The sequence below is a fragment of the Mytilus edulis genome, chromosome 2, assembly GCF_963676685.1.
Source record: "Mytilus edulis chromosome 2, xbMytEdul2.2, whole genome shotgun sequence".
In the NCBI taxonomy this organism is placed as follows: Eukaryota; Metazoa; Mollusca; class Bivalvia; order Mytilida; family Mytilidae; genus Mytilus; species Mytilus edulis.
In genome coordinates, this window is record NC_092345.1 from 31,333,202 (window position 1) to 31,356,338 (window position 23,137).

At 31.8% G+C, this 23,137-nt stretch overlaps 1 protein-coding gene across 1 annotated transcript; it reads right to left on the reverse strand.

Annotated features, from left to right (window-relative positions):
* Positions 1–1,425: 1,425 nt before the first annotated feature.
* On the reverse strand, positions 1,426–16,909 carry LOC139511955 (uncharacterized). The gene is made up of 6 exons (XM_071299167.1): positions 16,637–16,909; positions 13,442–13,585; positions 12,588–12,668; positions 11,053–11,250; positions 9,922–10,068; positions 1,426–3,386 (listed from the first exon to the last, which is right to left on the reverse strand). Exons 1-6 carry the CDS (start codon positions 16,823–16,825, stop codon positions 3,192–3,194), a joined length of 954 nt encoding a protein of 317 aa, XP_071155268.1. The 5' UTR covers positions 16,826–16,909; the 3' UTR covers positions 1,426–3,191.
* Between the last annotated feature and the right edge of the window lie 6,228 nt (positions 16,910–23,137).

The window sequence follows — 23,137 nt, forward strand, 5'->3', positions numbered from 1 at the left end:
AATTAGTCGATTTCAATTAAATTTTATATTACACAAAACCTGCTTGAAGAGTTGTTTTTCTTTTGATTTCTTGAATGGCACGCCACAGTACCCAACAAACAGATGTAGCTTCCTGTAGTAGCCAGCCCATTTTTACACTGCTTTCCACATTATGAGTGTTTTTTCCTAGATCCAAGTTAGCGCCTAACCTCCTTGGCAGCTGCACTAGATTAGTGTGTTTCTTTGTCTATAATAAATGTCCCTTATATACCAGTGGGGAGGTTTGTGAGTAAAATCAAATGGTATAGCTCACCACATTTTGTATGCCTGAGGCTGTGTCAAAATATGTTATATGGGCAATAGTATATCCTTGATGCGTCTTCAAGTTGGTTTGTATGTCTTTTTTAAGGAGTAAAATTGGGTTTGGTGTTCAAGATTACCTGTTGTACTGTGCAGTATGTAAGGTGATTCCTGAAATTCAAATATATGTATAGCAAATCATCTACAAATGCTCACTTATCTTCAAATACAGTACATTAAGACAAACTTATGTATCTGCTGAAGCTGATAACCAGTCTGGAGTCCTAAATCTACATTCTGATTTTGGTTGTGTTCCTGTCGCATAACTTTGGGGATTGGTGTTTGTTTTGGATATTGTTATTATTTCACCCATTTTTTACCATGGTCTTTTTCAAATTCAGGTTTTTGAATGCCACCTAAGTATCTTTTCCATGTTTTATCTTTCAAAATATTTTTCCGGATCTTTTTGATCATTTGTTTATACAGTTTATATACTGTATTACAAAGTCATGATGATTTAAAATGTCTTACTTTCAATTTTCCATACATTTTTTTGCAATGTAACCATAATCTGATGTTCAGTAGTTGATGTTCATTGATGTGGTTCATAAGTCTTTCTCGTTTCTCGTTTATTTAATATAGTATAGACACGTTTGAATGGTTTTACACTAGTAATTTTTAGGGCATTTTATAGCTTGTTGAAGACCTATAATGATTTACAGTACAATTTTACTTTTACAAATTGTGACTTGGATACGAGAGTTGTCTCATTGGCACTCATACCACATCTTCTTATATCTAATAATTACTGGATCTTATCGCTTGGATAACAAAGGTGACTCAATTACAGTAAATGTAATATGAATAAAAAGAAAAGAGAGAGACAACAACCTAGCAACACAAAAAGAAAAAAAGCTGTATAGGTAGTTTATTTAGAAAGGCAATGGAGGAGGAACTGATTTACCCATCCTCATCTTGTTCCAACACTTAATTAGGATCATGATCAGGATTTATATGATATTTGGTCACAATTTCCAAATAGCTACAGAGTAAAGAAGTTTTATAAAAATGCTTTATGATGAAGCCAGTTATGATAAAAGCTTTTGGTTCAGGTTGGCTTAAAAAAGGAAAAGTAAAACATACCAATTGTAGGTACATATCATTTTTATTACATGCATCATGAAAATATGTTGTCAGTACATTTCTACCTAACCAAAACTTTCCAGAAACATCATATACATGCATAAAATATTTCAATGGTTATCAAGATGATTTAGGACAAATAGTTGTGTATACCTATGATAACCAGTATCATACACATAGTTTGTAATTTCAACTTGTTATTTTGCCAAATTAGCAATAAGGTCCTTTCTTGAACCTGTGTACTAACCTTAAAGAACCATAAATATCATCAATCTTTAATGTAATTCTTGATTTAAAAGAAATCATAAATATTATGGATCAAAATTTGTGATATATAATTAAATTTAATAATAAAATAGTTTTCTATAGGTATATGTAAACAAACTCATTTGAGCAAATTATCTCCCCTGAAGTGACTTTTTACATAGCAAATTCACTTTGGTATTTCTGTATTTTGCAAAATCAAATTTGATTGAAAGAAGTTGTGTGTTTAATTTTAATGGGAAAGCAACCAAATGATCCAAATAAACAAAATACATTTAAAGTTCAATATATGGTTTCCAACAAAATCTCTACATAGCCCAAAAATGCAAAAAGTTGTAAATAATTTAAACCATGATCTGCAACTACCAACACCAATGCCATATAAAGGACAAAGCAACATTCAGATATACAAAGTGACAACCGTTGATGAATTTTCAAACTTCCTGACATGGTACAGACAATTGAGCATGTGCATGGAACGGTTAGCAATTAATAAAAATAAATGCTCCTTTCCAAAGATAAATGTACTTTTATGATAAAAATTTGCAATTCTTAAAATACATTTCTTTACAAGGAAACGTTGATGAATAATTTGCTCTAATCTAATGATGATTAAAATGTGCATTCGTGAAGATTTTATTCACTGTTACATATAGAATATAATATTTACAAATATACATATAAAATGCGAGATTCAAAAATGATACAAAGATATGTTACATGAAAATGTCATTAATATTGCATTTGTATACAACTGAATAAAGAATCTCAAAAACAATTATGCCTGGTGCAGCATGAAACTGAGGCCCATTGAATCACAATGGTGTCTACACATACAAATGCATATGACTTTCATAAGTGAAATAATTATCTCCCTTATATGTTAGAATACAATGACATTACAATCAAGTTTGTAAGCAAGAGTCAAATTTTGAATTATGTTTAGTTTAGGAGTTTCAATAGATGAAATTTGTAATGTAAACACAATATACTGTAAAATTCAGTCATACTTTGTACCTAATAAAAGAGTAATACATTGTACTTTCCTAAAACATGTGAAAACATATGAATCTACCTTGTCAAATTAACAACGAAGTATAATTTTCCATATATATATATATATTCATATAATATATACCAATTATTGAAAATAATTTTTTGTATTCATAATTTTTATCGGTATGTCGCCACTTCAAAAAGATTCATAAGTTTAGATATGATGACAACAGAAGGAAAACTCATTATAATTGGAATATGAGCTGCTAGAACTACAAAATCAAAATCTACATGAACAAGTGTTTAAAATTTATAAAATGGAAGTTTTTTTCTGTATGAAATTGCTACCTAATATCAAATTTGTTAATTAAAAAATAAAAATTTGGTTAAAACATTCAAAATTATGTAGGCATTCCTAATAGCAAGAAACATTCCATAATTAGGACGATGTTGTAAAATATTCACAAAATAATTCATTTGTAGCATCTTAAACCTGCAGTTGAATAAGATTAATCTTCCTTTGTTGAAAAGAATTTTCTAATTTGAAATTTTGCTGATATTGCCATGTTTGGAATATCACATCCAATGAAAGCATTTACAGCTGTCAAAGCTACAAAACTCATTCCATAGTACAAGTGCCATTCAGAGAAAACTTTGGTGAACATTTGACAGAATGCCATGGTCATCAGGAACAGCAGATTAGCCTGTAAAAGAAATTAAAAACAGGGGTTATCTCCCTGTACCAGATGATTCAGTTAAAATACATTCTTGCTGGTGATATACAGAAACCATTAGACACAAGCTATCATCAGTCTGTTTTTACAAGGAATCACGCAATATTCAGGGTGAGTTGATAAAATATTTTCATTTTATATTTTTTTTTTTGAACTGGATGATCATACATGTATTTACATATATTGAACTAAAACAAATTTTTGTTGCTGATGGTTATATCAATACAAACTGTCATTCAAATGAACATAAAATAAATACACCAAAACTCTTTATTCAATTGTACTTGAATTTCAGACAGTGGCAAACGTCAACCAGGTGCTCCGCAGGGTGCAGCTTTATATGACCGCAGAGGTCGAACCCTGAACAGTTGGGGCAAGTATGGACAAAACATTCAAGCGTGATACAGCTCTGAATTTGGATTGTGATCAAATTTTTGACATTACATGGTTTTTTTTACACAAAACAAATGTCAAGATTTTACAAATCAATTAAAGATTTCTTCTTCAAACTTATTTAAATCTAAAATTAAATAGTTGACACAGCATAGGTTTCTGACACGTCACACAGAATCAGTGGTCTCGCTAGCCCAAAATAGAAGGGCGCCGCGCCCTGGGTGCCCTCAGCCGCGCCCCGGGTGCCTTCATTCGCGCCCTTCTGCCCTGACGTCTTTTTCCAAAATTATCTTGTGCCGTTTTGGTAAAATTTTGTTTCATCGATTTCTGATCTCCAAGTTAATTACATATATGACACCTGTGTGATTGCCCCCAGGTTAATCATGTCATTACAATCAATTACAATGATAAAGACTTCAAAGGTGTTAATAACTAGGTAATTTAATTAGGACAATGTATCTTTTTGTCATACTTTTGATGTGTCAGCGAGTGTGTTTAGCTTGGGTCGGCATTTTCGATCTCCAAGTCGCAATGGAAGAGCGTATATAAATGAAGACTTTCATGACTTTAGAATTGAATTTAAGTCATCAAAATAAAACTATGCCTTCCATCTCAACTTGTGAGCGACAAGCACAGTTTTTAATTAACCCAAACGTGTTGGAAATTGATTTTGGAGTTACTTCCCCTTTTTTAGCTTATTACAAATTTGTGCTCTAAAAATATTATCTAGTATCAAACAAGAGGCTCTCAAGAGCCTGAATCGCTCACCTGAATTTTTTTGGTTTAATCTCTCATCAATGATTATTTTGGCTTTTCAATTTATTTAAATGTTCTTTGAATCGTCCTATTTTCTTCAAAAGCAAAAAAAAATCATTTTCTCCTATGTTCTATTTTAGCCATAGGAGCTATGTTTCTTGACATACAAGGAAATGAAATATAAAATTTATACTAGATACTCTGAAACTCTGAAACTCATTTAGCATAAGTTTTGCTGAAATTGATACAGCAGTTTCATAAGAGAAGATTTTTTAAAGTAAGTCAACATGGTGAACAAATTGTGAAAAAAGTCTTTAAAGGGCAATAACTCCTAAAGAGGTCAATTGACAATTTTGGTCAAATTGACTTATTTGTAGATCTTACTTTGCTGATCATATTTGCTGTTTACAGTTTATCTTTATCTATAATAATATTCAAGATAATGAATAAAAAATTGCAAAATTTCCTTAAAATTACCAATTAAGTGGCAGCAACCCAACAATTGGATGTTTGATTCATCTGAAAATTTCAGGGCTGATAGATATTGACCTAATGAACATTTTTACTCCATGTCAGATTTGCTCTTAATGCTTTCGTTTTTGAGATATAAGCCAAAAACTGCATTTGACCCCTATGTTCTATTTTAAGTAACGGCGGCCATGTTTTTTGACGGATCAAAAATCAAAGCACACACTTTGTGCAGGATAATCTAAGGAACAACCATGCTAAGTTTTAACCAAATCCATTCAGTAGTTTCAGAGGAGAAGATTTTTTAAAGTTAGCAAATATGATGAACAAATTGTGAAAAATTGTCATTAAAGGACAATAACCCCTTAAGGGGTCAATTGACAATTTTGGTCAAATTAACTTATTTGTAGATCTTACTTTGCTGATCTTTTTTGCTGTTTACAGTTTATCTTTATCTATAATAATATTCAAGATAATGACCAAAAACTGCAAAATTTCCTTAAAATTACCAATTAAGTGGCAGCAACCCAACAATGGTTTGTTTGATTCATCTGAAAATTTCATGGCTGATAGATCTTGACCTAATGAACATTTTTACTCCATGTCAGATTTGCTCTAAATGCATTCGTTTTTGAGATATAAGCCAAAAACTGCCCTTGACCCCTATGTTCTATTTTAAGTAACGGCGGCCATGTTTTTTGACGGATCAAAAATCAAAGCACACACTTTGTGCAGGATAATCTAAGGAACAATCATGCTAAGTTTTAACCAAATCCATTCAGTAGTTTCAGAGGAGAAGATTTTTTAAAGTTAGCAAATATGATGAACAAATTGTGAAAAATTGTCATTAAAGGACAATAACCCCTTAAGGGGTCAATTGACAATTTTGGTCATATTAACTTATTTGTAGATCTTACTTTGCTGATCTTTTTTGCTGTTTACAGTTTATCTTTATCTATAATAATATTCAAGATAATGACCAAAAACTGCAAAATTTCCTTAAAATTACCAATTAAGTGGCAGCAACCCAACAATGGTTTGTTTGATTCATCTGAAAATTTCAGGGCTGATAGATCTTGACCTAATGAACATTTTTACCCCATGTCAGATTTGCTCTAAATGCTTTCGTTTTTGAGATATAAGCCAAAAACTGCATTTGACCCCTATGTTCTATTTTAAGTAACGGCGGCCATGTTTTTTGACGTATCAAAAATTGAAGCGCACATTTTGTGCAGGATATACTAAGGAACAATCATGTTAAGTTTTAACCAAATCCATTCAGTAGTTTCAGAGGAGAAGATGTTTGAAAAATTGTTAACGACGACAGACGACGACGACGACGACGACGACGACGACGTCGACGACGACGGACGCCAAGTGATGAGAAAAGCTCACATGGCCTTTTAGGCCAGGTGAGCTAAAAAAGGAATAAATTACCAATTGAATATATAATAACATAATAATGTTACCTTAAAGATATTAACTGTCTTTGAACATATTAAACAATATATATTGCAATTTCTACTTGATAATTATACTTTTAGCAATCCATGTTCTAAACATTATTAAATTAGTAATGCTCTCAATTGTAGCTGATATGATGTATTAAAAGCTATAATTCCTACATGGATATAAAAAAAACAACACATATTCTTTGATAATGGGTAGAGTGAAGTTAAACTGTAAAAACATAATATGATGATGAAGATGTACTATATCATTCATAACTACACAAACAATGAAATAAAGACTATAGTTGAAAAGCATCTTTATTTTAAAAAAACAACATTTACAGTAAAAAAAAAAAAAGAGATTCGTTAACTCGTGATACACACAGAAACGTATACAAAAAAATGAGCAGTGCCTTTTCTTATCATAAAAAGTGCCCTGCCCTCCACTGGCACCCTGCCCCTTTTGATTTCTAGCTAGAGCACTGCAGAATGAATGTGGTCTAATGAACTTAAAACATTTTTTTTGCCTTTGAGCAATTCACTATGCTGTTGAATATTAATCCTCTAAAAAAAATGTTTGAAGAAATTTTCTTTTTATTTATGAAATCTGAAATGAGAAAAATTTAACCCCCTCCCCCCCTTTTTTTTCACATCCCCATTTCCCTTTTTCCAAAACTGATATCAATTCAAATTTCTAATGGAGTTTGCAACAATAACTACTCTTTTAAATACATCATAAAATATTAAAATGTAAAATAAAGTGCTTGTTATCACTGAATGGTAAAGATTGGTTGGTAGTAAAAGTTAATATACATTGTTTATTGTATAAAACAATAAAAAAAAACTTCATCAGCAACATTTAATATTGGCAAATTTCCAATGAAGTTATTTACATAAAGTTATTGGCAAATAAAAATAGAAAATGACATCATAGTCATGTCTGGCAAATGTCCAACATACATTAACTAAAAACATTTTAGATAAGATAAGGAAAAAAAGCTTCATCAGCAACATTTTATATTGGCAAATTTCCAATGAAGTTATTTACATAAAGTTATTGGCAAATAAAAATAGAAAATGACATCATAGTCATGTCTGGCAAATTTCCAACATATATTATCAACTACTATTCTATACAAAGAAAGATAACTCCAATTGAAAATTAATTGCTATTGCACAATATTGTGCAATTAGATATTTCTTGCTATTGTGCAATACTGTGCAATTGAAAATTTCTTGCTATTGCACAATACTTGATATTGAATCCTGATTTGGACCAACTTGAAAACTGGGCCCATAATCAAAAATCAAAGTACATGTTCAGATAAAGCATATCAAATAAGCCCAAGAATTTAATTTTTGTTAAAATCAAACTTAGTTTAATTTTGGACCCTTTGGACCTTAATTTGAATACTGGACCAAAAATTAAGAATCTACATACACAGTTAGATTTGGCATATCAAAGAACCCATTTATTCAATTTTTGATGAAATCAAACAAAGTTTAATTTTGGACCCCCATTTGGACCAACTTGAAAACTAGGCCAATAATTAACAAGAGGCTGTCACAACGACAGCAAACCGGATTTATTAATATTTATTTGTGTCCTGGCAATATCACAAGAACCATTACTGATGAATGGTGAAAGTGAAAATCGTCAATATCAAATTTGACCTCCATTTTGTCATCAGTATCAACATCTTAAAATTTGAAAAGCTTAGATTGAATGGTTCATGAGTAAATGCAACAACTTGAATGGAAACGCCATTTCACAATCTTTCAAGAACCATAACTCCTGAACGGTAAAAGTCAAAATCGTCATTATTGAACTTGACCTCTAATTTGCCATCAGTAACAACATATAAAAATGCACGGACACGACTGGAAACACCATTTTTCAATCTTTCAAGAACCATAACTCCTGAACGGTAAAAGTCAAAATCGTCATTATTGAACTTGACCTCCATTTTGTCATCAGTAACAACATATTAAAATTTGGGAAGCTTAGGTAGAAACGTTCATGCGTAAATGCACGGACACGACTGGAAACTCCATTTTTCAATCTTTCAAGAACCATAACTCCTGAACGGTAAAAGTCAAAATCGCCATTATTGAACTTGACCTTTATTTAGTTGTCAGTAACAACATATTAAAATTTTAAAAGCTTTGGTTGAACGGTTCATGAGGTAATGCACGGACAACATTTGATTGCCGCCCGCCCGCCCGCCCGCCCGACCGACCGCCCGCCGTACATCCCCAAATCAATAACCGACATTTTTGTCACAAAAATCCGGTTAAAAATCTAAGTAAATTTTTAAATTCACCATATCAAAGAACCCCAAAGATTCAATTTTTGTTAAAATCAAACTAAGTTTAATTTTGGACCTTATTGTAGACCAATTTGTAAACGGGACCAAAAATTAAGAATATACATACATAGTTAGATTCGGCATATCAAAGAACCCCAATTATTCAATTTTTGATGAAATCACACAAAGTTCAATTTTGGACCCTTTGGGCCTTTTATTCCTAAACTGTTGGGACCAAAACTACCAAAATCAAACCCAACCTTCGTTTTATGGTCATAAACCTTGTGTTTAAATATCATAGATTTCTATTTACTTATACTAAAGTTATGGTGCAAAAACCAAAAATAATGCTTATTTGGGCCCCTTTTTGGCCCCTAATTCATAATCTGTTGTGACCTCAACTCCAAAAATCAATCCCAACCTTCCTTTTGTGGTCATAAACCTTGTGTTTAAATTTCATTGATTTCTATTTACTTATACTAAAGTTATTGTGCGAAAACCAAGAATAATGCTTATTTGGGCCCTTTTTTGGCCCTTAATTCCTAAACTGTTGGAACCAAAACTCCCAAAATCAATCCCAACCGTCCTTTTGTGGTCATAAACCTTGTGTCAAAATTTCATAGATTACTATTCACTTAAACTAAAGTTATAGTGCGAAAACCAAGAAAATGCTTATTTGGGCCCCTTTTTGGCCCCTAATTCATAAACTGTTGTGACCTCATCTCCAAAAATCAATCCCAACCTTCCTTTTGTGGTCATAAACCTTGTGTTTAAATTTCATTTCTATTTACTTATACTAAAGTTATTGTGCGAAAACCAAGAATAATGCTTATTTGGGCCCTTTTTTGGCCCTTAATTTCTAAACTGTTGCAACCAAAACTCCCAAAATCAATCCCAACCGTCCTTTTGTGGTCATAAACCTTGTGTCAAAATTTCATAGATTACTATTCACTTAAACTAAAGTTCTAGAGCATACAAATAATAGCTTTTTTAACAATTTTCTTATGTTTTTTCAGTACGGTAAACTTTTCAAAGTTCTGACAAGATACATGATATTTAATGTTTTTCTTCATACATTGTATGTAAAAAAAAATGTAAATTAAAACAAAAATAAATATATATACATACAACACCATGAGATAGCAGTATGGACTTCTTGTCTTCCTCTCGCAGGAAGTTGACGCTGCGACCTGCTGTAATGGCTAACATTAGGAAACTAGCTCCAAGTCCACGGGCCAAGAAACCATGAGCAGTGTCCAGAACAGTCAGGGTAGTCTAACAAAAGATAACTTTCTGTTACAAAACTCTGAGGCAAATTTCAGGAATAACAAATCATTTCATAGAAACTTCATGTTCATGATTACATGACAGTGACTAAAACTTTCTTTAGATAATACATGTTCATGTAAAAACTAGTTTCACTTAATAAAAAAATATGAGAGTTGGTGCAGACTAAATATTAAAATTACTAGAAAACTCTGACAAAAATTTTAATTGTGCAATGAGTGTTGTTAAATTCAAGCTATTAGCAAACAGGATACAGATACAGGGCAGATATTATTAATACAGCTCAACATTATAAAACTGCATACCAAAAATCATTTCAATCCTTTTCAAAGAAGTCAAGACAAGTTTGAGGAAAGATTTCTTTCAGACAGACGGACAGATCCTACTTTGGCCTTCAGTGACTCAGATAAAAAGTATAGGTAATACAGATGACCCCCAAAAAAATATGAGTTTATAGTGTATACATGGTTTGGTAGTTTTTATGCATTTATGATCATGTAAAAGTATGTGTACTATGTAGTGTTACTTTGAATGATAATGCATTACATGCCAGCTGAAGGACACCTCCGGGTGCGAGAATTTCCCGTTGCACTGAAAACCTGTTGGTGACCTTCTGCTGTTGTCTGCTCTATGGTCGGGTTGTTGTCTCTTTGACTAATTCCCCATTTCCATTCTCAATTTTTTTAAGGAACAACAAATTTCTTTAACGTAAGTAAATGCTTATAACAAATAAAAACTACCGTACTTGTTCTATTCAACTTTGCACTTTATTTGGCCTTTTTAACTTTTTTTAATTCGAGTGTCCCTGATGAGTCTTTTGTGGATGAAACGCACGTCCGACACAAATACAAAATTTCAATCTGGTATTTACAAAGAGTTTATCTACATAAATGGTACCAATTTTACATATAAAATGGTACCAATTTGAATGCATCAAAAACAGAAAATAAACATGTAGATATGTAATCTTACCTGGAATTTACATTGGATGTGTGGGAAAACAAAGGACAATATACCATGGAGGAACCAAATAAGGAAATCCAACCTTATGTTGACATTTCTCCATGTTTTGCTTTGTTCTGAATATCCTCCCCAATCTGATTCTGCTAAGGAGTAGTATAAATATCCACAAAGAAACAATACTGTAGCAGGCCATGACACTTGATACAACTGAAAATAGTGGACATGGTAGGTGGGATCAAAGTGTATGAAGTATAAAATAATTTTAATATTATGGATGTAATATATCATATTTATAAAAGTAAAAGTTTTAATGCTATGATTTTTTTCATTTTCACATGATTATGAATACTCATGATAAACCGGTATGAAGATTATGGGTACAAATTATAAGATGCAAGCAAAAGATTATAAATCGTTTTGTTATAAATTTAAACAGGTTGTTAGGTTTCTCGTTAGAATTGTTTTATATTTTTCTTGTTCAGGCCATTTTATAGTTGACTATATCAGACAGGAGTACTACTTGTACATGTTATTCTAATTCACTTAAAGAAGCAAATATAAGTATACATGTACTTATATACAAGTAAATTTGTAAGATACATGTACTTATACAAGTGCATCTTAGTTACTTGTATAGGTAAATTATTTTAATGGCTTAGTATGACCCTTAGACATTAAGATTGTTTTACTTAAACAAGTAAAAAAGTCATTTTGTACTATCTTCTTTTCTTGAAATTCACAGGACTTCTATTCTCCAATAGAACATTTATTTGTCTCTCCTTTGCAGATGTCTTTACTTATCATTTACATGATTTAAGTTATGGACAATGCAAATTTCATTTGTCTGTTATGTACAGTTGTTACATGTATTTTCAAAACACTTCTCATTTACAAGATTCCAAGAGGCAATTATAGAAGGCCTTGCTCAAGTACCTAAATATCTTTGCACAATTAGTTTCTTTCTGGAATAAAATTAACGGTATCAATTTTCTTGCACCAGATGCGCATTTCGACAATACATGTCTCTTCAGTGATGCTCGTGGCCAAAATATTTGAAATCCAAAGCTTATATAAAAGATGAAGAGCTATAATCCAAAAGGTCCAAAAAGTATAGCCAAATCCGTGAATTATCATGATTATTGATATGAAACAATGAACTCTATAAAAAAAATTATGAGCTTAACAGAGAAATATGTTTAAGGCATGTTTTTCCATCCCAAAACTTGAGAATTTCAGGGATTATAAAGAAAACTAAGGGGAGATTATTCAAACCTTATCAGAAAATATGAATACAGTGTATAACAAATCTACTTACATACATGTATAAGATACACAGTATATTATCATTTACTTCTTCAAATAGATATAAATAACTTATACAAGTACACTTGACTGTTTATGGTATGGGTGTTTGTCATTGTTGAAGGCCATAAGGTTGCCTATAATTGCTTTCATCCCCTCAATATTTGAAATTTGATGGATAATTGTCTCATTTGCAATCATACTGCCTCTCATACAACATTACATAGCTTTATAGTTCTTACCTTCAAATTTAAGTTATTCTTCTTGTTATCTGGTGCTGCTTTCATTGTGAAGTACATCAACATTGATAAGGTAGCAAAGTACTGTTAAAAATACAAAACAGTCATTCACATTTGTTCTGAACTTCATAAGCTAAATTTTAATCAATTTACAATGTTTTTTATTAAATTAAATTAATGCCCTGGTAAACTTTTTTTTTGCACATTCTTTTGTTAGCATGGTTATGGAAAAATATTTTTTATTTATATATTTCAAAAAGGTTCTGAAATTACAAATGTAAGGATGTGACTATTAAGTATTTTCTGAACCATTAAAGTCAAAATTTCAAATTCTTAACTTGAGAGACATTTTGGCAAGTTACCGGTACATAAATGAATTTACATGTACACTAAATCATATTTAGCTTGGTTATAAAATATGGATTCATACTATTTTTCATCTACTTTTGGCAATATTCTGTCTGTTCAGGATGTTGCTTCTGTATAAATCAAATCAAATAATTTTATTGGTGTAAATTCTTATACAGAAATGATACAAGCTGACATTTACAAAATACAAATACAAAATAAACAAACAAACAAAATATATGAAATGTATATGAAATCAACTATAAAGGACATGTTCAGCAACAAGTATTAGACATATGAAGTGTTGGATGGCATTTTATCTCAATCAGCAAATCATGTACTTTGAGCTAGCTTTCAATCATTGTCAATAGTTGCTGGCATTTTTTTGATACTGTATGATTTTGCTTGTACTTCAGCTCTGTTTACTAATGTTTACCCTCTGCCTGTTATCAAAGCTATTTTGTCTTCATCTATGAGTCACAGCTGTGGAATTTGTTTCATAGACTTACCAATGTCCTGGACCAAAGTAGAGATGTTTTCACTGTTGGGTCACTGGACTTTCTGGTTAAAATATGTGACAGAGCATCAGCAAGCAGAATTATACCCAAGCATCTAATTTCTTGGAGATGGAGGGCATCAACCTTGTTTTGAATCTGAAATATATATATATATATACATGATATATGTTGTTAGCATTGTTTTTCAGAAAATGTATAAATTGACCTGAAAAATGTACATACTAATACTTTACATGTATCTACAGTGCTGAATGCAACAGATGCTGCACAAAAATCCTGAAAAATCATCATTTATCAGTCTGCACGATTAGCCACTAGTCCGATGCCCGAGACTAGTAAAATTTCATTCAGAATAGTAAGTTATTGCAAAACTTTGTTTGGACCAATAAGAAAAACGTCAGAATATTGGTCTTCGGACTAGTAGTTGAAAAAGTTTTTGGTGAAGCCTGTTTATAATTTGAATGTTTTATGTTTGAAATAAGCATTAATGATCAATTAAAATACACGTACATGTATATATTTAACCCCGCCACATTATGTATGTATGTGCCTGTTTTACATTGACATTTCTGGGCCTTTTAAAGCTTACTATGCGGTATGGGCTTTGCTCACTGTTGAAGGCGGTACAGGGACCTATAGTTGTTAATTTCTGTGTCATTTTGGTGTCTTGTGGAGAGTTGTCTCATTGGCAATCATACCACATCTTCTTTTTTATATAATCCACAATTTAACAAACAATATTTGTAAGATAAACTGATTAATGTATAACACAGATTTCATCATACTTTTTTGAGAGTTATTCAAGACCTTTTTGTTGCATATATCATGTAGATACCATACCAAGCTTTAATGACCTCTTACAATGTATTATTATTAAAGACATTTAATTATATAAATGCTTCAGAAACCTCATTCTGAACCTTGTTTATAGAAACACATATCCTTAGGTAACCTGTCATTTTCCCACTTAAAAACTCTGCTGTTTCATCTCTTTAATATTGTTTTTTGCTTCTTAATGTCAACTAGCTTTCAGCCTTTGACATGGTTGACAATAAAATCTATATTAAATTAAATTATAAGGCTTAAATTAAAATATTGTTTGTTTACAGTTTACCGACCGACCCTTGAAAATCCTCCCGACTGTGAAAATTTTATTGCTTTAAATTTGAAGAAATTTTTTTTAATACCTCTATTGACGCGATCCGGAACTTTGGGCCCTTTCCAGAAATTATTTAAAGTCTGGGTCAATTACGCATTTCAAGTTCGGTTTTTCTTAGCTTCCCGTCAAGCGTTCATGTGACCATTTAATGATAAGCACATGGAAATTGTTTACAGGTATCCATGAAGTCACGGAGGTGTACTTTACGCTGTCGTCTCGTGTCAATTTTAAGACAAATAACAAACAAAAAAGTTTATTAGTAAACTGTTTATACAGATTCAGGCACATGTAATGATGTGTGATGATATCATTGACGATGATGCAGGAGATATTCATAACTGACACGATAACCATTCTGTCTAAAACAAATCGGGTTCAGAATCTGTGGAGCCTGACTTTATGGAACCAATTTCAGTGGTTAAATAATTCGACAGCAGCTTGAAGTATGGCATATTTTCTACAAATCGTTGTGAAGACGACAAAGATGAAACCACTCCTTCGTGACTTAAATCTTCATGGATATCTGTAAACACGCCTGTACGGAGGAAGGGCTCATTTGAAATGTTAATGGATATAGATCATGCCAAATCAATAAGAAGCAACCCTAACTACACAAAGATGTAGAGAAAATGAATGGTTAGCTTAAAAAAAAATATACTCTCTCTATATTAAATCTATCTTCGATTGTAATGAGTATGCTCCTTTAAAATAAGGGGGGCTGCCCCACTCATTGCAATAATTCTCTTTCTTACAATAATAAATATACCCAAACTGTGTGGCCTGTGTGAATTCAATTAAAACATGTCCTTAGGAGCTACATGTATGCTGCCAATTTTTTTTATGCATTAAAAACATTTCAGTACAGACCATTTACTTTTAATTGGGTGCTATGGATTTCACCCCAAACTTTAGATTTCTTTGGTTTTCATTAAGGCCTGGCAAAAATATAACCTTATCACATATATTGTTAGAAATATGAAAACAGTCGGATGTCTTAATACTTTTTTTTCAAGTTGCCTTTTTTTCAATTGAGGAAGATTCAATGGTTATTTTTTTCTATTAAAAATACACTCTTTAATAATTGTCTTATAAATCTATAATATATACATTTTTCTGATGAAGATACTCTTCTCATGAAAACATTCTAGTCAAGAAGCATACATGTCTGAATATATTTCTTTAAAACAGTTCGACCTAGTCATAATGACATTCCTTGTTTATAAGTGTTCCAGTATTTAATAATTATATCATATTTTATGTCATAAATTAGATAAAGACACTATGTTAAAGTTTCAGTTTTGATTAAAAAGTTTTTTTGTCTGAAAATGCCTGTTCATTTGATGTTGGTTTTCAGCATGTCCAGTGTTTGTTGTTTTAAAATGTTTTTTTCTTCACAAGAAACTTGGTTTAGTGTAACTGCTTGTTTAAACTGTATTTTGGCTGATAAAATAAAATATTTTTCCTACCTACCGACCCTTCAGTCTGAAGGTACAGTCGGAAAACAGCAAACAAACCTATTTTTAAGGTTGGCCTAATTTCAGTAAGTAGGGAAACATGAATAAACGTCTATGAACTATATACCTCAACAAGGTATTACCGTCTTTTAACAAAATGCTGCACAGGAAGTCAGAAGCAATTACATGTCACCAATTAGTACTCATCAAAGCTTAAATGCTTAAGGTGGTACATTTGTATATGACCTGTAGAAATCTTACTTATCACAATAACTGAATCAGGACAGGTACATGTAACATAATAAGTATGTACACATATATCTTGGCTAATCAGTTTATCTTATATATGAAAATAATACAGAGGCGGATCCAGAAATGTTCATAACAGTGGGACTGCTCCAGTCATGCTGCAATGCTGCCCTAAAATTTTAATCAACCTATTACCATTACAGCAATTTTCCCCACAAAAAGGGGGGGCATGAACACCCCATTTTTTTTTCACCACCCCCGAATCCGACTCTGCAATTTAATAGGGCCAGTAACTTTTGTTAGTTAGCATTTGTAAAATATTACCAAATATCCTGCAACTACTTCTGGATATATGAGTAAAGCGAAACCTTTTACTGCAAACATAAAAGTGAAAAAGTTCTGCCAAATTTCTGGACCCCATGGTACTACGAGCAAAAACAAAATAATGCCGAGTGGAAGAATGACATCTGCATCGATTGACGTTAGGTAATCTGTTATAAAGTTTAAATCCATCCTTTAGAGTATAACTTGTAAGAGTTGTTTACATTTGAATTGAGCGGTAGACGCCAAAACATATAGGTCAACAACATAAAATACGAAACTAAAACGGATACGAAATGAATACGGAATACGTCGATCTGTACTGAACCTTAAATAAGGTCTCTTTTTTTAAAAGTTTTAGGATATCAATGTTTCCTTATGTTTTAAGGTGTATATATATTTGCTAAAATTATATCCTTTGGATAGTGCTCCACAATTAATGGAGGAATACACAAGAAACTGAAATGAACTGAACTACTGTACTATTTTTTTTCACTGATGATTTGATTTCACATTTGATGAATCACAATTTGATACAAATGTCGATTTCATTAAACTTCATAATATTCAAAAACAATCAATAAATTAAACAAGCAGTTTAAAGTCAGTATGAAAATATACGGTTTACCAACTGATAATCACTAGACTTGAAGAAATCACACTTATAAAGCGGATAAAACACTGAGTGCATGTCATTTTTTTTCTAAAAAAACTAAACTTGTGACTGGTACATGCAATATGATTCAAATAATATTGTCCAAGAATGAAATATCTTATCGACGTATACCCTTAACAGCTTAAGAGATTTTTAAATTAGGCAGACTCATACCTGCCAACTTTTCAAAATGCACATGGGGGTTTTGTGTACAAGATGGCTGTCATAGTCCTAAAAAAAACCTTCAAGGGGGCCTGCAAGTACATTTTAATGTTGTTTTTTTGCTTCTTCATACTTTTATAAGCCTACAGTCATTGTAAAATTAATTGTTTTGTTTAAATTGTGGACAAAATTGTTCTTTCTAAAGTTCAAATTGGGAGCCTTCATGGGGTAAACAGGGGCGGATGCAGGAATTTTCGAAAGGGGGGTGCTAACCCAGGGCAAAGGGGGGGGGGGGGGGGGTGCAAACATATGTCCCGATACAAATGCATTGATCGGCAAAAATAAAGGGGGGGTGCGCACCCCCGGAACCCCCCCCCCCCCCTGGATCCGCCACTGGTAAATCACCCGCAAATAGTGACTGTTGGCAGGTATGCAGACTTTATTTCGAAGCTTTGTATTATTGATCTTGTTAGATTGTGTAATGTTTATCAAGTTTATATGGAATGATACATCATAATTGTATAACATGATATACAATTATTATTGTAACATAAATTGGATTTTTCCTTTGATGTTTTAAATAAATTATTTGCTCAAAAAGTGTTGATGGAAAACCATGGTCTATTATCTGATATTTGATGTTGTACTATACTTTGCTAACTAAATATGCAACTCAACTAGAATCCAAAGGAAAGAAGGCGGAGCTTAGCTATGGTACAACAGATTCATTTTCATGTTATTCCATGGCTGAAGCTCCATCCTTTATTTTTTGATTTTTTAAAGGTATCCGACTCTGAAATACATAGGAAACTGAAAACCGTAAAAGGTCAAGATCTTCGTTTGTTTTCATTTTATAACAAAAGGCAATAAATCATGCCACGAAAATGCATACTACTGCTGTAGTTATTAAAATTTGCTTTTTTGGGGGCTGATTTTTATTGCATGTAATTTTAGTCTCAAGAGGCATACATGTATATTTGAACCACTTACTTTTCTTTTCTATCTTACAGTAGAAAAGAAAAATAACACAGCAGTTACAAAAAATATTGTAAAATGCGAATATACTGAAATCTTTAATTTTATGACAGACTTTATGTACATACAAATCTCATCACATTTTTCTTGCTCCATAAAGTTTGTAAGACAAGGGTCCCGACTATTCATACAACTCATTCTGCAAATTTATCTGTGATAATCTACTTTTCGCTAGATTTAGAGTTCAAAAATAAATAATACAAATTGATAAAACCCCTATGTTGTACCAATTTACACCACTGTCCCAGGTTAAGGGGAAGGGTTGTCACCTTCAAACATTAACCCCACAACATTATGTATGTGCCTGTCCCAAGTCATGAACCTGTAATTCAGATAGTGGTTGTCTTTTGTTGTGTCACATTTTTTTTTTTGTTCATCATTTTGTACATCAATATGCCTTCAGTTTTCTCATTTGACTTGTTTTTCATTAGTAATTGAAGGGCTATGCAATAACCGCTTTTGATCTGTAGCTGTTAACTTCTGTGTCTTTTGGTCTATTGCGGAGAGTTGCCTCATTAACAATCAATTATCATACCACATCTTCCTTTTATATTGAAACACAAATATTGACACATAAAAACCTTTCAGATAGAAAGTCAGAATGAGACTTATGGATAAAAACTTAGCAGACTGTCAGCTCACACTTTTCATATGTTGTCACAAATATGGTTTATTAAGCACAATAATAACCAGATGCTTCGCAGGACGCAGCTTTATACAACCGCAGAGGTAAACCCCTCGTTGCACAATGAACAACTTCTGTCATTTATTTTGCTAAAAAAATCTCTTGGATGACGGATGACCCGCAAATTTTATTTCAATTTAATAAAATAGAGACATCAAGCTTTACAGTATGAAATAATGAGCAACTTCTGTCATTTATTTTGCTCTGAAAATTCAGTCAAAGATATTTTATGACTGTTTTCCCTATATTTAGCCTATTTGCACTCATTTTCAGAGGTAAAACAATCTCTTGGATGGCCGGTGACCCCTAAATTTTATTTCAATTTTATAAAATAGAGACATCAAGCTTTACAGTATAAAAAAATAAGCAACTTCTGTCATTTATTTTACTCTGAAAATTCAATCAAAGATATTTTATGCCTGTTTTCCCTATATTTAGCCTATTTGCACCCATTTTCATAGATCAAAAAATCTCTTGGATGGCCGGTGACCCCTAAATTTTATTTCAATTTTATAAAATAGAGACATCAAGCTTTACAGTATGAAAAAATGAGCAACTTCTGTCATTTATTTTGCTCTGAAAATTCAATCAAAGATATTTTATGCATGTTTTCCCTATATTTAGCCTATTTGCACTCATTTTCATAGGTCAAAAAATCTCTTGGATGGCCGGTGACCCCCAAATTTTATTTCAATTTTATAAAATAGAGACATCAAGCTTTACAGTATGAAAAAATGAGCAACTTCTGTCATTTATTTTGCTCTGAAAATTCAATCAAAGATATTTTATGCCTGTTTTCCCTATATTTAGCCTATTTGCACTCATTTTCATAGGTCAAAAAATCTCTTGGATGGCCTGTGACCCCCAAATTTTATTTCAATTTTATAAAATAGAGACATCAAGCTTTACAGTATGAAAAAATGAGCAACTTCTGTCATTTATTTTGCTTTGAAAATTCAATCAAATTGTTTTTTTGTCCATTTTCCCTATATTTCCATATAACCTATTTGCACTCATTTTCAGAGGTCAAAATATCTCTTAGATGGCCGGTGACCCCCAATTTTTTTTGCATTTTTTCATTTACAATACTTCAAAGTTAAATTTCACAAAGTATAAGAAAATTCTGTCATTTTTTTCTATACCCCTGAACTACCTTAAGAAACCTTTTTCTATATAACTATATAGGATTATTACCAGTTTCCTTAATTTTGGAAAAAAATGCTAGAATTGTTTCTTTCAGTTCTGAAAATAAATAAAATGTAAATCTTTTTGCGATCGAATAGGGGGCGTCCACAATCTACGCTCCTTGGATCCGCCACTGTTTAGTTTTTATCATTAAAATTGTGTCTTAATAAATAATCTTCAGTATAATCGAATTAATAAAATAACGAGAGAAAAGCTATTTGTACAAACACTTTTAATGTATAAATATGCATTTCAATGAGATGAACAACCAGTAAATTATGATTAATTTCACGGTATGAAAACCAACCAAAATTTTTTTTTTTACCGTTATTAGACTGGGGGAGGGGGCGCACTTCCTATGTAATGAGTGGTAGGGATGAGCCGCTGGAGTAAGTCACTATTTCATGCTTTATGATATATGAGACAATATCTGAAAAAGTCTAATTTCCATGTCCCGCACTTCACCAGCAATTATTTTTTTATTCAACCATCTTTTTTGAAAATTTTAAGTTTCAGTATAAACTAAATTATATAATGCACCATGGCCTGCCAATTAAACACTCATTCTTATATTTCTTCCAATAAAATATTGTAATTTAAATGTTCAACCCCCCCTAAAATCATGTTGTCCCCTGTGTTTTTTTTAAAACTAAATCATTCAAATAATATCCAAATTAATTAAACAGGCGTCCGATTCTCACATATATGATATATTATATTATAAACTTGCCCCTAATTTGTCTTTTTATATTATAACTATAGCATGTAACAAAATTTTGCAAATTTTAAGAGAAAAAAAAATTGTCCCCAGGGGTGATTTCCCTCCTGTTACCACTGGGTTTTTTTTACCTGTGGAAACGTTTACAAGACCAAGAGTTATTTTCCCATTATGTATTGTGAAGAGCATCATTTCCTGAATGCATTAGTACAAAGAAATAGTTGGAAAGGCGGGCATTTGATAAACTATTGCAGGATATACTAGTAAACCACAAATATTGTCTTAAACTTATTCCTTATTCCCATTAGAAACTTTTTAAAATTGATTCACTTTGGTAACAGGAAAGAACTGGATTTGTTTTGTAACATTTTTAAAATAGCCATTGTTTCCTTATTAAACAATTGTTTGAATTACAGACAACAGTTCCTAGATCCCCAATGTGTGTTCTTCGATTTGTGCTATTAAAATACTGGGTCTAAAAACAAAAATTTTGTTTTTTCTTATTTCCAAAAATTAGACTTTTTCAGATATTGTCTCATATGAAAAGGGTGGGAAATTCAGATTAAATATACCACTGAAAAGTTGATATTATCACTTGCTTGATTATATCATAGGTATCTGAAACTAATCAGATGTCAGTATTTATTTTTGATGCGGTTAAACTACAGTCGTAAATGCATCAGCTATTTGTCAAACCAATTAATCTCTATTTATTCCAATGAGGTATTTCTGCTGATACTACAATGTACTAGTTATAGATGCTATAAATCCGACCATTTTGACATTTGCACCTTATTAACATTCAAAGCTTTGTATACATGAAACATGATTTGAGAACATGTTAATAATTATTGAAAGACATTCCAAAGTGTCAACATCCTTAAAAAGGGAACGGCAATGTAACTTTTCATCAGTTTGCCAATAAAAATATAATACTGTTTGGGGTGTTGATTAATACATTTATCTGATCAAACATATTTTATTGTCTTAGTTAAATTGAAATTTCTTCCTAATGAAAGATATAAAAGGGTAGCATAGAGGAAAGTGTTTAAGATGTGACGAATTTATTGGAAAAACAAGGTGTGATTATTAGGATCGCGTTGCCTATAAACATAAACACAATGATTAGCGGGACCCATGGGGAAAACAATTCTCTATACCAAGGATTTAACTCTACAAATCCTTGTCTATAGATACTAATGTTCCAGAAGACGAAAAATATTCAAATATATCTATAGGTCTGGGTTTTTTTTTTGGTAATTGATATATGAAAAGGTATATATTTTTGACAAACAAAATATATGAATAGGGTGGGGTACTGGTGTCTCAGCTGCTCACCCCTACCAAAAAAAAAGATTGAAGTGCCTCCCCCACCCGAGAGTTATTAGAATAATTATTTAATCCATGTCGCTGGAATTCGACATTTTTGTTTATTTTTTGATGATATAATGAAATTACCTGCGCATACGATCATAGGGGTCATCATACAAGGGGTGCAAAAAATGCGACATTTTTTTTACTTTCTGCAAGTTCTGGGACGCTATTTTAATGAAATACGCAGAAGATCATACAAGAGGGGTACCACGATTTCCCGAGAAATACAAGAACCTTTATAATATCCCAAAAACAAACTGATATATCCCTGGGACTATTATACTAACTATAATAGACTAAGTCCCAGTATATCCCGATAAAAAGATTTTTAATGGTGTTATACAAGAGGCCCAAAAGTGACTTGTACGAGCTTTTATTTCAGTGGATAAAACTGTTACGTGATCAATTTCCAATATCATTTCAAGGTCTTCAAGCTGTCACTCATTTTATTTGTATTACAAATTTAATATACCAAGTGTCTTACTCATTAACATATTTAAACAAACTCATCCCGTTCGGATTCGTTTGTTTAAATATATATATATTAACTCGTAAGAACCATGGTATAAATACAGTACCAGAAGTCCATTACTAGACTAGGAAAGTAATCGGGACTTCTGATAGTCCTTGTTATGTGAACCGAATCAAAATAAAACTTTAGTGTTCGCATTTCTTCATCTGCGGAGTTTC